Source organism: Fusarium coffeatum (genome assembly GCF_003316985.1).
Source record: "Fusarium coffeatum strain FIESC_28 chromosome Unknown BRIP53273_contig_407, whole genome shotgun sequence".
NCBI lineage: Eukaryota > Fungi > Ascomycota > Sordariomycetes > Hypocreales > Nectriaceae > Fusarium > Fusarium coffeatum.
This window is the reverse complement of record NW_022158196.1, coordinates 1-13,819: the sequence shown is the minus strand read 5'-3', so window position 1 is coordinate 13,819 and position 13,819 is coordinate 1. Positions and strand designations below refer to the sequence as shown.

The 13,819-nt window shown below is 48.3% G+C and overlaps 1 protein-coding gene across 1 annotated transcript; it reads right to left on the bottom strand.

The window, feature by feature from the left end:
- Positions 1-6,531: 6,531 nt before the first annotated feature.
- Positions 6,532-8,722, bottom strand: FIESC28_11441 (uncharacterized protein; the record flags this gene model as incomplete). Its single annotated transcript, XM_031165565.1, has 7 exons — positions 6,532-7,006; positions 7,057-7,508; positions 7,562-7,717; positions 7,764-7,968; positions 8,019-8,032; positions 8,343-8,398; positions 8,680-8,722. 7 exons carry the CDS (start codon positions 8,720-8,722, stop codon positions 6,532-6,534), a joined length of 1,401 nt encoding a protein of 466 aa, XP_031010376.1.
- Between the last annotated feature and the right edge of the window lie 5,097 nt (positions 8,723-13,819).

Below are 13,819 nucleotides of genomic sequence, written 5' to 3'. Positions count from 1 at the left end.
AGCACAATTGTAGATCTTTCGCCTTAGCATCATTCTGCATACTGTACTGTACTGCTCACAAAATGCTTTATTTGTGCGTCAAGATTGGATTCGCCAACACAAGGGCGACAACGAGGTGTTGATATAGTCAACTCTTCCAGCGACGTTGACTACCTATTGCTGTTGGAATAAAGATCAAATAGTAACACCGAGAACAAAATTTGGTCTCCTCGGGCCGGGAAACATGGACGAGCGGCAACCCCTTGTCGTTTGTTTGGGATTCGTTCCTGTCAATGGCTTGCAGCATCTAAGCCGTGAGAGGCTCGTGTCAATATTGCGCCCGCAACTGATTCAACATACGGCACTAATTAACCAAGCATGGTGTCAGCGGCTTAACTCACCTCTGAGAGGCTCGGCGGCTGGGTGGGTTCGGTTTTTAGCCTGTAACTAACGTTAACTGTTACGGCTGAAGTCTTTTAGACTACAGCATCCGGGAAAACGAAGATCCAAGGGCCCTCCAACATTGTTACAGAGGTTTGAGATTGGAATGACTGTGTCTCACTTGTTGAAGCAGTGGGTTTTTTTGCCTTCCACTAGAGCGTTTTTGAGTGGTTGTTCTCGCGGATATAGACAATATTACATATGTCTTTTTCATTCTTTCAAATGAAGCCCGTACTGTGCCTTGTAAGCCAACATAGTTGCCTCGAGACAGTCGGCCTCGACGAGAGGAGGTAGCGGGCACTTGGGGCGACCTTCCGGTGTTGCATTCCCATCGAATATTGGGTCGATCTAAGCAGTACAGTAGGTGAGCATCGAAGGAAAAGAAGCGCAATTGTTGACGCAGCTCAACAACAGCGAGAACGGGGTAGCGAGCATGAAGCCAGGATTGATTTCTCCTCACATGGCATTGAGACTCAAGGGTATTCAGTACGGGAAACCTTCAACAGGAAACCCGGTGGCTGAGAAGGGCAAATCATGTCTCTTGTTTCGTGGGCAAAACGATCTGTAACATCTAATATTCAAGCACAAGCACAAGACAAGACAATCTACTGTAGAGCCTGGAGCGGTCGCCCCACTATGGCGGTGTGGGCCCAAGATAGAGACAGATATTAATATGTCATGCCTGCTTCTGTCCCCGGACATTAAGAGTGGGTTGACCGATCAGATCTCTCAGCGTCCGTCTTTAACGCCCGCAACAGATACTTGGCCCGCAAATCAACACGTGAGAATGCCTCTGAGCGGCAGAGACCAGCAAGGAACTGAAGCACCAAGCCTGTCGCCAGCCGTTCGCTACCGGCATGACAGTTCTCTAGCTTCGGTCAAATCATCGCAATACAGGTGCATACTGTATTAACGGGGGAAAGGTCCGAGAATAGTGCCATCAGCTGCTCTTGTTCCTTGTTTCCGGTGGCAGTACGGATACTACTGTCTGTAAAGGTCAAGGTCAAGGTCAGTCAGTCAGTCAGTCAGTCAGTCAGTCAGTCAGTACTGTAGAGTAAGGTAAGTTCAAGGGTGAGGCAGAAATCAACATTGATTGCTTTGCCTCAAGGTGGGGGTTCCAGTCGGGGGCAACACAGGTTAATATCCTTACACTACCTACTGTATGTATGTACTTCGGACGAAACCATGTTATCTCCTATCTCGGGGGCCTCGTGCTGCCCTGCCAATCTTGGCGTTTGAAGGTTGCCATCACGGCATCACCAGGCAAGCGTCGACCATGGAGGCGACCTCGGTCCCAACAACCAGGACATCCATCACCAGTCAAGTCACTGTCAAGAGCTTTTACTTGAACCCTGACCACAGTGAACGGCTACGAATTCTGGTACAAACAAAACCCGGTATCCAAGGCTTTGTGCGTTATCTCTTGCACGAATGAGTGTGAGCCATGTCTGCATTCCCACGTGGTTGTAAGACCCTCGTCGCTGTTCCAAAGCCCATGAGGACTGGAGATTAGATAGACTGGCTCCCAATCACGAACTGTGCCTGGCTGTACTGTACTGTATGTACTATTATCAGTCCGGAGATCCAAGAAATGCACTATCCGCATTGCAGAAGAAACGGCCGCATATCAATTCAAGGCCGTTGTACGGTAACCTTATCTCAACGCCATCGCCCTGCATGTCATGTCTGTGATACATGGCCATATATGTGTCGCTTCCGCTGCCTTACCACACATGTCGGTAGAGACTGCATGACGGCTCTTGTAGCACTTCTATTTTAATTATCAAAGAATTCTGAAATATTCGAGTACTCCCTTCAGCCTCAAGGGTCAATGCATTTAAGGCGTTGACCGTAGCTGTTCTTTGTTCAACTCAAGTCCGTTGACTAGACGTCTTTGTTCCACGGAGCCGATAGGGATATCAAACGCCATGTCAAATTTGGATTCTTTGGAAGGCGAGGATGGATCGACCTTTCGATATCATGCGGACGAGACGACTCGTATAATGAAGCAACAAAGCCTCTTCAAGACACCGTTCCCAGTTATTCTTGACCTTGAGCGAATTCCTTTGTCGACTCGGCCGAAATGATACTATTCTTGCAGTCCTTTGACAACCATACACGAAGGCCTCCGAGAACATGAATCCTTCGGCTGTTTATATGTCGATGAGTCCCCAAAACTCGGAAGGCTTTTATAATGGGACTGGAACACATCATGCCAACGATAGCCAGAAATATGATGAACTCTTGGATACACCTTCCATTATGTCTGCTCATGGTGCTTACCAAACAATACACAGAAGCCAGACCAACGACAGCTGAAGAGACGAGCCTGAGCAGGGAAGACGCCGAATCACCGGGGTACCTTATATTGAAAAGCTCCGAACTCCTCGAAGATCCGATCAAAATTGAAAGCAATGCTTCGAGTAACGACAGCCCAAAGCACGATACGATCTCGGGTACTGAGAAGGGTGCTATTGTAGGAGGAACAGTGGCTGCCGGGATTATTCTGGGGGTGACGGTGTTTGTTGGTGTTCTTATCTATAGACAATATTGTCTTCGACATCAACGTCTTAGGGGTCAAGTCGAGAACACTTCATCATCAAGCAAGAGCTCGAGACCTGGAGCAGGTTTTGGTAGCTCAACTTATCGCTCTTGGCGCCATACATTCAACCACCGGATATCAATCCCAGATTCAGAGTCTGTCTACTCTCAGCGATCTTTTGGAAACTCTTCTCCTACTGATGAGGTCGAGATACTTCCAACTCGATCGTTTCCGCCGCCAACAATACCACAGAAAGCTGCTCAGATGTTGGGTGTAGAAGGGGTTTCGACTTCAGGATCGATTACTCCTTTGATAAGAACGCCTATACCATCACCACGCTTGCCAAGTTCGACTTTGGGCAAACACTTCATGGCAGGGGATTTTTTGATTCAGAACCCTTCACCACAGCACACTCTACCCCAAGGGCCCCCAACGCAAGACCCTACACCAACTACTCCGGACCTAGTTGCTGGTGACGGCAACAAGATTTCAACAGATTCTCGGACTCGAACGTCTTCCAACTGCACGATGAGCACCCTTGGTAGGGAACTGCTCCACAATGTAATGCAGCCTTTACCCCCAATCAAGTTCAACACGCCTCCCGGCAAGACGGCCATCCCTCGCCCCCCTCCGCCCATCTCGAAGACAACAAGGCCGCCGCCTGTATCAATGAATAATTCAAAGGGTCAGAAGCGAGCGCCGAGCAGGCGTTATTTTGTGCCCTTGTTCAAGAAGAATGGGCAGCTGCCGAGTCCAACATCCCCAGACGTAGTCCTAGCCACAGAGGCAGGTATAACGGAGGAAGAGGAGTCCAATACGAAGCCAAAGACAGAGACAGAGACAGTACTGAGGGATTCATTGAGGGCTGGACTGTTCTCTCTAGGTGAAAACAAGATATGATCTCACAAGACCAGCACTTCTTTCGCCAATATATATATATACCCCCTGATTCATTATTACTTTTGCTTTTCTTTAGTTTGTATTTATTTTGTTCGGATCCATATGTTCAAGCAAGCGAGTTGGGGGGCTTTACTAGCTTCCTCCTCCCTCGCTTGACCTTAACAAATGAGTGTCTCATAGATATAGATAGAGCTTTAAACTGATGTTCTATGCTTCCATATGTCTAAATTCTGAGTAAAGCGTCTGTGGAACACGTGTTCTATCCCTTTCTCCAGATGCTGATGTGATTTCATACATGCAGAACACAGTTCGCCTTACCATCTTGGGGTGGCTTCAGTATCCATCCAACAGCCTAGTATCTCATTTCACTTCACTTGTTATATTCCCTTACTAGTTGTGGTTGAACAGGTTCATTCTTCTTCTTCTTCCATTTCACTTGTATACTCAGACTACAACGTCGTGGTTGCTGAAATTCAGCTATCGTCTCAAATGGTAGGTTGGTTAGTCTTAACAGTGCAAAACTAGACAATCGGATGTTGTAATGAGTTTTTAATAGAGCTAGCTCTTTCTGATTACTCAGTATGGACGTTTGGTTTGTTGGTCCTCGGTTTTCATATAATGGTCTCTTGAATGGCCTGCTCAGCCATACGGAGGCCAACAGCTAGGTGGAAACTCATCACCAGATGCCGGCCATGGCCATCATGAGATATAACATAGAAACCATTGGAGTGAGTATTCTCAAGGGCGATTCCGGGACGTGTTTACTGCCTTACTGCCTGCTGGTAATCAGTCTTCAGGCCCATCAGTCAGATATGCATCATAGTATACCCACTGCTTCTACTCCTGCGAACTCCTTTCAACGGCTATGGAGGCCTCCAACCATCCAGGAAAAGCCCTTGCGCTCCTGGAAAACTTCTGCCCAAGTGGATGTACAGAGAGATCTGGCTGATCGCTCTCCCCTCAGGACATACGATTATATATCTGGGAGCCAACCAGATGAGCTTGGGCACATGTACGCTAGAGCATCTGACATGTCGCTGAAGACTTCACAGACTCGACAATCGACTCTACAGACGCATCTTTTGAATTATTGATGGGGTCCTACGCCTTATATCTCTTTCACGTCTTCACCTGAAGCGCTTCGTAACTTTGAAAACTTCAGAAAACGCCGTCCTTATAGGCAAGATCAACCCTCATAGTCATCGATCCGGCAGTCTGCTGCGGGGCGAAGCGTCCTGTGATAAACTATGGTGACGAGATGAGATGTTACAAAATAAAAGATCCATATGATCTATCTCAAGAGGAACTAAACAGCCACTACATCTGCCTCTGGAGAGTCAAAGCAGACGAGGTCGTCGAGTCTTGGTCTTGGGACGAGGAGTCTTCGAATCCAAACCGGTATCAAGATACTGTTCTTCCTCGTTCTAGGGAGTTCCGAGAAAGGAGATGGCGAAGACAGCAGGAACAAACCGAAGAATATATACAGGAGCTTTCAAGTGCTCTTGGTGCTCTTGGTGCTCTCAAACGTAAGTGCTGTCAGGTCACGCACGCTTCAATACAAACGCTCAGCTAACACTGCCAGTGCAGAAACCGTCAGCCGAGAGCTAGGAAATCTCTGAAACCATCTGATAACTTTCAAGATGGGGTAACTATCGAAGATGGATGTCCTCCAGATTTTGAAGTTGTGGTTCGGAGTACGTGTGGGGGGTGTTTTTTATTTTTATTTTAAAAGGCTTCACAATTACGAGGTTGAATTAGTGTTGCGTTTAGTCACTCTCCAATAGATGCATATATACTTTCCATGCGGTGTATCTTGTCGTCTTGTCTGATGGCATCAGTGCGAATTGTTGATTGGGTGCTTCAAAGCTTGATTGGTGTTGTCAGGTCGAGCATGGCACACAGTGTAGGCGGAAAGCGTCAACAGTCAAGTTGTAATGGGGTATTATTCCAAATATGCTCACAATAACAAACAATAACCATAAGTACTGGACGTCTAGTGACGCCCCTTCCCACTCGCCTCTTCGTACACTCCACATAGCCTCGCCAGCTGTATATATTCCATCTCTTCTGTTATCTCCTGAAAAGACATCTGTGAAAATGCCAATAGTATGAATAATGTGCAGGTGACTATATCCCATCAATGTCCGCCCCCGATAAGAGAAAAACGCCCTCGCAATTCAAGCATCCCCCAGATGCTGCAGATTCAAGTGAATGAAATGTCCCTGCAGATGCATAGCTCCCTCCCATGTTGGTTATTCGTTTGGTTTTGCACCACGTTGTTACAAATTAGCGTCGTTCCTCAGAATGCGATACCCCTCTATGATCGGGAGTAGCAAGGGCGTCTAGCCGTAAAACATGACCGAACGCCAGAAAGAATGAAGTAAAGAGGCCGTCTCTCATCGTCCCTGCGCAGCGGCTATCGCCATATCGCTCCCCGCATCGGCTGTCCTTGGATACGTTGCTTTACCAGGTCCCAGCCATCGCGGCATCGACTCACGTCGCAGAACGCAGAACGGAACTGCGAAAAGCATTGAATAATCGATTTTTGGGCGCCCAGTGTGAGGACACTCGGGGCCGGTGGTCCGGAGTGCTGGTGTGCATACTGCCGGTTGAATATTGGTCTCTTGAGCATGATACCAGAACGGCGTGTTGCGAGCCTCCATCCTCTTCTAACCGATGACAACTCTTGCGCCCTCCTTACCCAGCACACCTCGTTCCTTTGGCTTAGGGCTATTCGTGCGTCCCTTCTTGCTCTTGAGAAACCCAAACATGCCGCCAGAGCCTTCACTCTTGCCATCACCAATATTGTTAGCATCCGTAGGCAAGGTTGCGTCCTGACGAGCCAGCTCGGACCAGCTACCACTGCCATCAAGAGTCACTTGCACGCCTCCAGTAGGACTCGTCATCCGCTGACCGGCAACAATAGGAACGTGGCGAGCTCGGAAGTCGTTCTGTAACGGCGGTGGAGGAGCCGGGCGTACAGGGCGTCCCGTGCGACTTTCATTGCTGGTGCTTGGGTTAAGGGGTGACGATTGATAGCCTCCGTTAACTGCAGGGACAGGTGTCGCTTCGTCGGTTGTGATGGCCTGGGGAGTATTGTCCGTGTCGTGGGATCCTTCCTCGGTGGCAGCGCCCTCGGTAATCCTGGCCAAATTAGCAAAAAGACAATAGTGAAAGTTAGCATAGCCACGTACCGTTTGTAGGCAGCTACTGTGTAGTCAAAAGGCTTAAAATCCGATTCAATCATGCGATATAACTCATCTTCTCGGATTTCCTTCTCAGTTGCATCATCCTTTAGACGCTCTCGTGGTTTCTGGCGTCTTGCACGAGCCTCAAGTGGTGCCTCTTCCAACAACAACTCTTCAAGGTCGTATGTAGCATCAAAGTTAGTCTTTTCAGAGGAAGGAACGAAAATCGGCTCGATTCGCTTTAGCTCGAGAAGCTCGAAATCGAAGCACTTAAAGAATTCGTTATGGATAAAACTCTCCCACGTTGATCCCATTCGAGTTTCACGGTTCGGGTCAAGAGCGGAGCCGATTGCGTAAAGGCAGGAGAGTGACACAGGCGGCTGTGTTACGGGATACTTGGGCGAAGCAGCTTGAATCTGTTGACTGAGAGATCCTTCAGAGCCGCCTTCAAAGGGTCGCTGAATTTGGTCAGCATATACAAAAGGGTTGGTGTAGCTCCACAAGCACGTACCTTATTATAGATGCATTCGTAGAATAAAACACCCAAAGACCACCAGTCTGCCCGAACGTCGTATCCTTTACCAGCGTATACTTCGGGAGCGAGGTAAGCCAGTGTACCTGACTTGCTTGTGAGTGTCCTGCCTGGGACGACATCAGAGGCAACGTTCTGGATTTGGTTAGTTTTGATACAACAGTGATTAGGCGAAACATACAAAGTCTGTCAAATGAACGTGGCCATCGGCGTCGAGCAGTACGTTGTCGGGTTTGATATCGCGGTGGATGATGTTTTGGCTGTGTACATATCGCAAAGCGCATCCAAGCTCGGCAATCCAAAACCTAACAGCCTCTTCGGTGAAAGTCTTTCTCGAGATGTGGAACCGTAGATCTCCACCAGTCATCAAATCGACCACAAGGTACCTATTATCTAATGTGAGCCAAGGTTGGGGATGTATCGTAGGAGAGCGTACATGTATTCGATGTCCTGGAAACTGTATCTCAAGTTGCAGATGAAAGGATGATTGACATATTCCAACATTCGCCGTTCTCGAATAATGTTACGCACGCTTTCAGATCGTACAACTGCAAGATTCACAACTGTTAGCCGGGTGCCACAAGAGAGATGGCTGCACCCTACTCGACGGCTACCGTCGAGGAGATGAAGTAGTACATATTCTACATGACCCTGAAGCCAAGGTACAGCGAATAGATAAGAAAAGTGACTTGCCTTCATCCTTTCGGATATATTTAAGAGCAAAGGAGAGATTCGTGTCCTTTCGCTCGACAATTCGTACCTTTCCGAAGGCACCTCGACCGACGACTCGCAAGAGGCGGAAATGATTGAGGTTCACTAGGTAGACTGTCAGCGAAATGTACTAATTACTTTGTTTCTGTACGTAACCGGGGATTGGGCGGTTGTGTTGTTGAAAAAGCAAGCGATTGAGCGCAAAGCAGCGGTCGGGTTGTATGCACGATACACGTGGGAGACAGGATGATGCCAAGTGAAATGCGGCTCAGAGGTAGCAGATAGCATGCAGGGTGACAAGAACCGTGATAACCCAATGGCAGATTTGAGAAAGCAGATGGAGACAAGGATGAAAATAAAGGTAGCGGTCGGGTCGCTTGACGTACCTTCGCCGTTGAGGTCGACGGGTTTTCCTTGGCCGTTGCCCATCGTGAGGGGGTCGATATGGTGGACGACGTTGAATTATCGTGAAGAATAGCAAAGTCCCATGCTGAGTCGCGAGTTTAAGGAATGAAACAAGGGTGGAGTCGGAGTGCCGTGGCAGTATTTCGCAGGGCACTGTCTCGTCTTTTGCAGCGTATAGACAAAGATTGAGGGTTCAGGTTCGGCTTGTAAGTACGGCGGTCGGTTTGTGTTGATGGCGGTGATTTCGTTGGCGTTGATAGCGATGATGATGATGATGATGATGATGATAGCAAGAGGACCAGATTCGCAGGGGTACAGTAGTAGAAGCAGCAGCAGATTGCAGAAGCAGACGCAAATGCAGCTCAAAAGTCAGCGAAGCAAGACGAGGCTTGGCCTGGCTGGGTTTGGTTTGGTTTAGGACCGGGCGCTTGTGAAGTTGAAAATCGAATCGGGACGCGGACGGCGGAGCAGGGTCTGGACCTTAGCGGGCGGCGCAAAGTACGGGAGGCGAGAATCGGATTTTTTTGCAGCGCAGCGCTCGTCGTTTGGTTTTGTAGGGGAGAACCAGCGTCGTTCGGGGGAGGGGGTTAAGTGGCGGCGGGAAGTCGAGGAGACGGCGTGCGACTTTCGGGGGAAGAGAGGGGAGAAAGTAGGTCCTTTTTGAGGGGAAGAAAAGGAGGAGTCCTGGCGAGGAGGGGGGCTGTTGCTTGTGGAGGCGTTTCGAGACGTGTGATGGATGTCAAGTCCGAATAGTTGCTTTAGTTCAGAGGGTCCTGGCTGGCTTGGTCTTTGAAATTTTTCTTGAATTGCTAAGGACAAGTCTTCGAGGTGTGAAACGGCAATAAATGTACCTTGAACTGGTTCGGATTAGATGAAATCAACGTAAGGGAGGAGAAAGAGAGAAAGAATGATTTGATGGAGCAGGTGGGAAAAGAGGTCTAGGTACTACTAACTTAGTACCTAGTAGGTACGGTGCGGTGTAGGTAAGTCACCTAGGCAAGTAGTGACCAGTAGCAGTAATGGATAGCAGTGTTGTAGCGGGCAGTTGTCCACTACTAATGGAAGGGAGAGATTGTCAACTGAGCTAGTAGTGGACAGGAGGGTCCTCCTAACGAGAGGTTCATACTAAGGTACACGACAACAATCTACAAATTGTCAATAATTAAAGTATATTCTACAGCAATTCACGATCATGGATGGGATGGCAAGGGGAAAATAGCCACACCGTCGAAACAAAGAAGGAATGATGCCACTATGCGTCTGCCGGGCGCCCATATCAGGGAGAGTAAGGTACATGTCCAGTAGCTCAACAAGCAACCTACAGGGTCCCAGCCCAGGGTTACACCTATGTGCAGTACATACAGTAGTCTGTTACAACCAGCAGAGACCAACAACTCAACTCTACGCTGTCCTGTCTGGTCTGTGTAATCAATTCCGTCTCGCATGTGGTCCGAATCTTCCTAGGTAAGTAAGAGAAGAGCACGGACAACCGCATATCCACGGGCAAGGCAGGGGTTCCAAAGTACAGTACAGTGCAGTCGGGTATTAGTTGACCGGGAACATCACCAAAGATGGCCAGAAAGCCACGTCCAGAGGAGCAGTGATTGTCGTCGACAGTTCTGCTGACATATATTCCAATTCCATATTACCGTAACATTAAATAGGTATAGTGAATGAAACAGAAACAGGGGCGATTATCAAGTGTCTGGCCAAGGCGTTAGCTTGTCGTCCAAGAGACTGCACATCTGCCTGCCTGCTGTCCGATGTAGTACATACTGGGTAGATCAGGTAGTCTACAGTACTATGCAGTATGTACAGAGAGACGGACAACTCAACTCGAGTCGAGTACAAGTTCTCTCTAACTACTCTTGGTGGCTGTCAACAAATATCGGTCGATGCCTGCTATGGCTGAACAAGTGAGCATTGCAAAAGGTCTTTCCTTTCAGACAAAGTGTCTACCTAGGGAGCAATTGTTATCTCGGCAGGCAGAGAGGATCAAGCACAAGAGGGCTAGCAGTTACAGTCAGAATTAAAAGAGCCCAGGTTCTCTAGTAGCATGGGATGGAATGGCCAGGCTTGGCTTGGCCTGGCCTGGAAGATCCAATGACATTAGGATTTTACGATGGGTTGAGGGATGAATAATGGGGTTGCTTGGGATCCTCAAGAGACAAGAGACGTTGTTGGATGAATTCAGTTAGAGTGTCTGCTCGACTTGAATGAAGCTTGATTATCGTCTAGATAGGTGCCTGGATATCTGGCATATCACATACTCCAGTACATTTGGAGAGCCAGCTCTCTCGGCCAACCGTATCTAGGTGCAGTACTGCAGTTGCTATGCAGTAGTTATCTCAAACACATCACGAGATCTGTTACTGTGACATTGGTTCCTCCGTCGTGGTGGTCGTCTGGCTCAGAGTTGAGTTCATTACTTCGGCCCCAGACCCATGACAAGGGTCCTGACTCTTGCACCAGGCTACCGACTTTCAAAGGTACTTTGGACTGCCGCACGTTTTGGTAGGGAACGCTTGTACCTCCCATGATACTAACGCAATGTGTGTACTGTACCCTAGTTCCACTGCCGTTTAAAGGAGGGTAGGAGAAGGTCCCTAGACGCAGCGGTTGGTTGTACACTCTAATTATCTATACTCGTACAGTACAGTCTCTAGCGTACGTAGCTGTCTGCAATGTAACCGGCAATGCATACAACCTATAGACTACCTAACATCACCACTGACTGGTAGGGTAGTCTCCTCTCATCTTACTGAAGGGAAGCTGTTGTCACTATTGCCATTGTTTCGGGAACCACTTAGAAACAGCGGGTTCAAGTGTAATTACAGCGCTGTAGAGCGCTACGATACATGACATGTTTCTCTTGTTCGGCGTGTCCGAAGGGGCAGGGCAGCGCTTGTGGATAAGGCGGCGCGTGGCGGGCAAATCAGTTCAACTAGAAGATACAGCCCTATGTACTACTGACCACTGAGCAGATTTCCATCAGAGTAGTTCGTCGTGACACGTGCCACGCCAGAGTCAGAGTAGAACAGACTACAGTCAGTACTGTACCTTCTGGCCATGACTCTATCGCCGAGGTGAATCGGATCAGTTAGACTACCCAACTGTCAATATGGACAGTACAGTACTGTAAGAGTGCAGAAGAAGAAGGACAAGAAAAGCACCTAGACTAGACTGCAGTATACTGCTATCTATCTAGTACCTAATCTTTGCTGGAAAGCCACCCGTTCACAGGGTCGGGCAAGATCTACAATCTTGGCGGACAGTCAACTAAGTTTACATACTTTGCATCCGTTTATTGGCCAATTGGCTTCTCATATTCCCATCGTATCGACGGCATTACAGACAGGTACTGTAGACAGTAAATCCGGATATGGTATTTGTGATAGATTGTGGATGGCTGATGATGAAGCTATCGGGTTTACTAGCATTGAGTCAGAATTCCAATTATCATCATCGGGAATCGCACCACTCGCTCACATTGGTTAGTTGTCCTAGAGTACCCACTGTAAGTAAAGATCTACTGCCATGCGACGGATACAGTACTGGAATTAATTACTGGATTGACTACTCGACATTACAGTATGTATCAGCTCATGGTCCTGAGCTAATTTATGTGCCTCTCGGAGAATCATCCCTTTTCTGCCTGGATTAGCAGTTTAGACTAGCACCTACACATGCACGAGTGATTGATTTGACTTGACTTCTTCTGCCAGTACTGAAGCCGAGTCTGTCTTTTGATGACATGCATCAACGTTAGAACCAACAAGTCAGGTACGCACCAACTAGCGTCAAGGAGGGAGAGGAAGCTGACACGCAGCAATCAAACTTTTGTTTTGCGACTATCGCTGGCTGACTCAAGTTGTCTTCTTAGTTGAGTCCCAGTATCCGTACATACACTACTTCTCTGTTACACGTAATGAGTTGTCGACCAACCAGCATATGTATCCAACCTGTTGGGCCTGGGGATGCATTCACGGATCTCAAACCCCTGCATCAGAATATGTTTGCTCAAATCTGACCCGTCTCTTTCTGCTCTACGTTACACTTGGTTGTCAGACTGGCTGTCTTGTACGACCCTAGCGTCCTTCTGGAAAACTTCGTTGACTTCACATGTCACAGCACGTACTGTATGCATGCACATGTGCAAGCAAACAAACAAGCAAATCTCCTTGTTTTGTCTCGGACTTTCAGTAAACGCCTCACCTATGCAGATAAGCGACGGAGATGCCCGCCGTTGACGTCGGTGACATGTCGTGTTAAGGGACTTTCTGTGGCGTCCCTTATGACTTGCTGTATGTGTTAACTAAGCCATCTTGGCCATGCCAGGCCAGGGTGGGTTTGGCCTCCCGCTTTCCGATGCACATGGACGGATATATTTACCATGTTGAGTATGAGTATCGTAGTTGATCATATTCCCGCCGGTTTGTATACCGGATGACCTCGGTTGATGTTCTCTCTAGACTATGCGGAACAGAGATTTCTTGACTGACTAAGGTAAAGCACCTAGTTCAAGGAAGACGATTGCTTCACTTACACCGGTTCCATTGCCAAGCAAGTGCCCAGACCCCTTCTAACGGCTACACTAGGTACTCCAGTATACCCGCCTAACTGTGCAGAAGAGAAGAAAAAGCAAAGAGTCAATAGCTGCAGTATCGACATTGTACCTGCGGTAGTACGGATACAGTACCTGAACCACTCAAGGGCCCCTGCTTCTGTCCCAGGTCTCAACTACAACGGCGCCCGCCTCTTGGATGCAGGCTGTTGGAGGCTTCAGCTAACCCAGCCAATTCACTAACACCAGAGAACGAGATCCCGAGGGATCCATATGGCACCAGCAACAATTCATCCGTCTATCCGCTGATGCCGGTGCCTGCTTCAACGGTGTTTCAAAGCTACCCAGGACTCTGAACTGAACGTCACCTCAGTCACAAGGCTATCGAGTACTACGTATCCAGGTAGGTTAGTACGTAGTAGGATACCACTGTAAATCAATAACTCCCGTTGGTATCAGTCTAGGTGTTCTCCCCTTGTCCCTGTTTCCCAAGGTTCATAGTTCCCACTCGTGTCAAATGCCGATCCTCCTATTCTTCCTTTTTTTTTTTTTTTTGG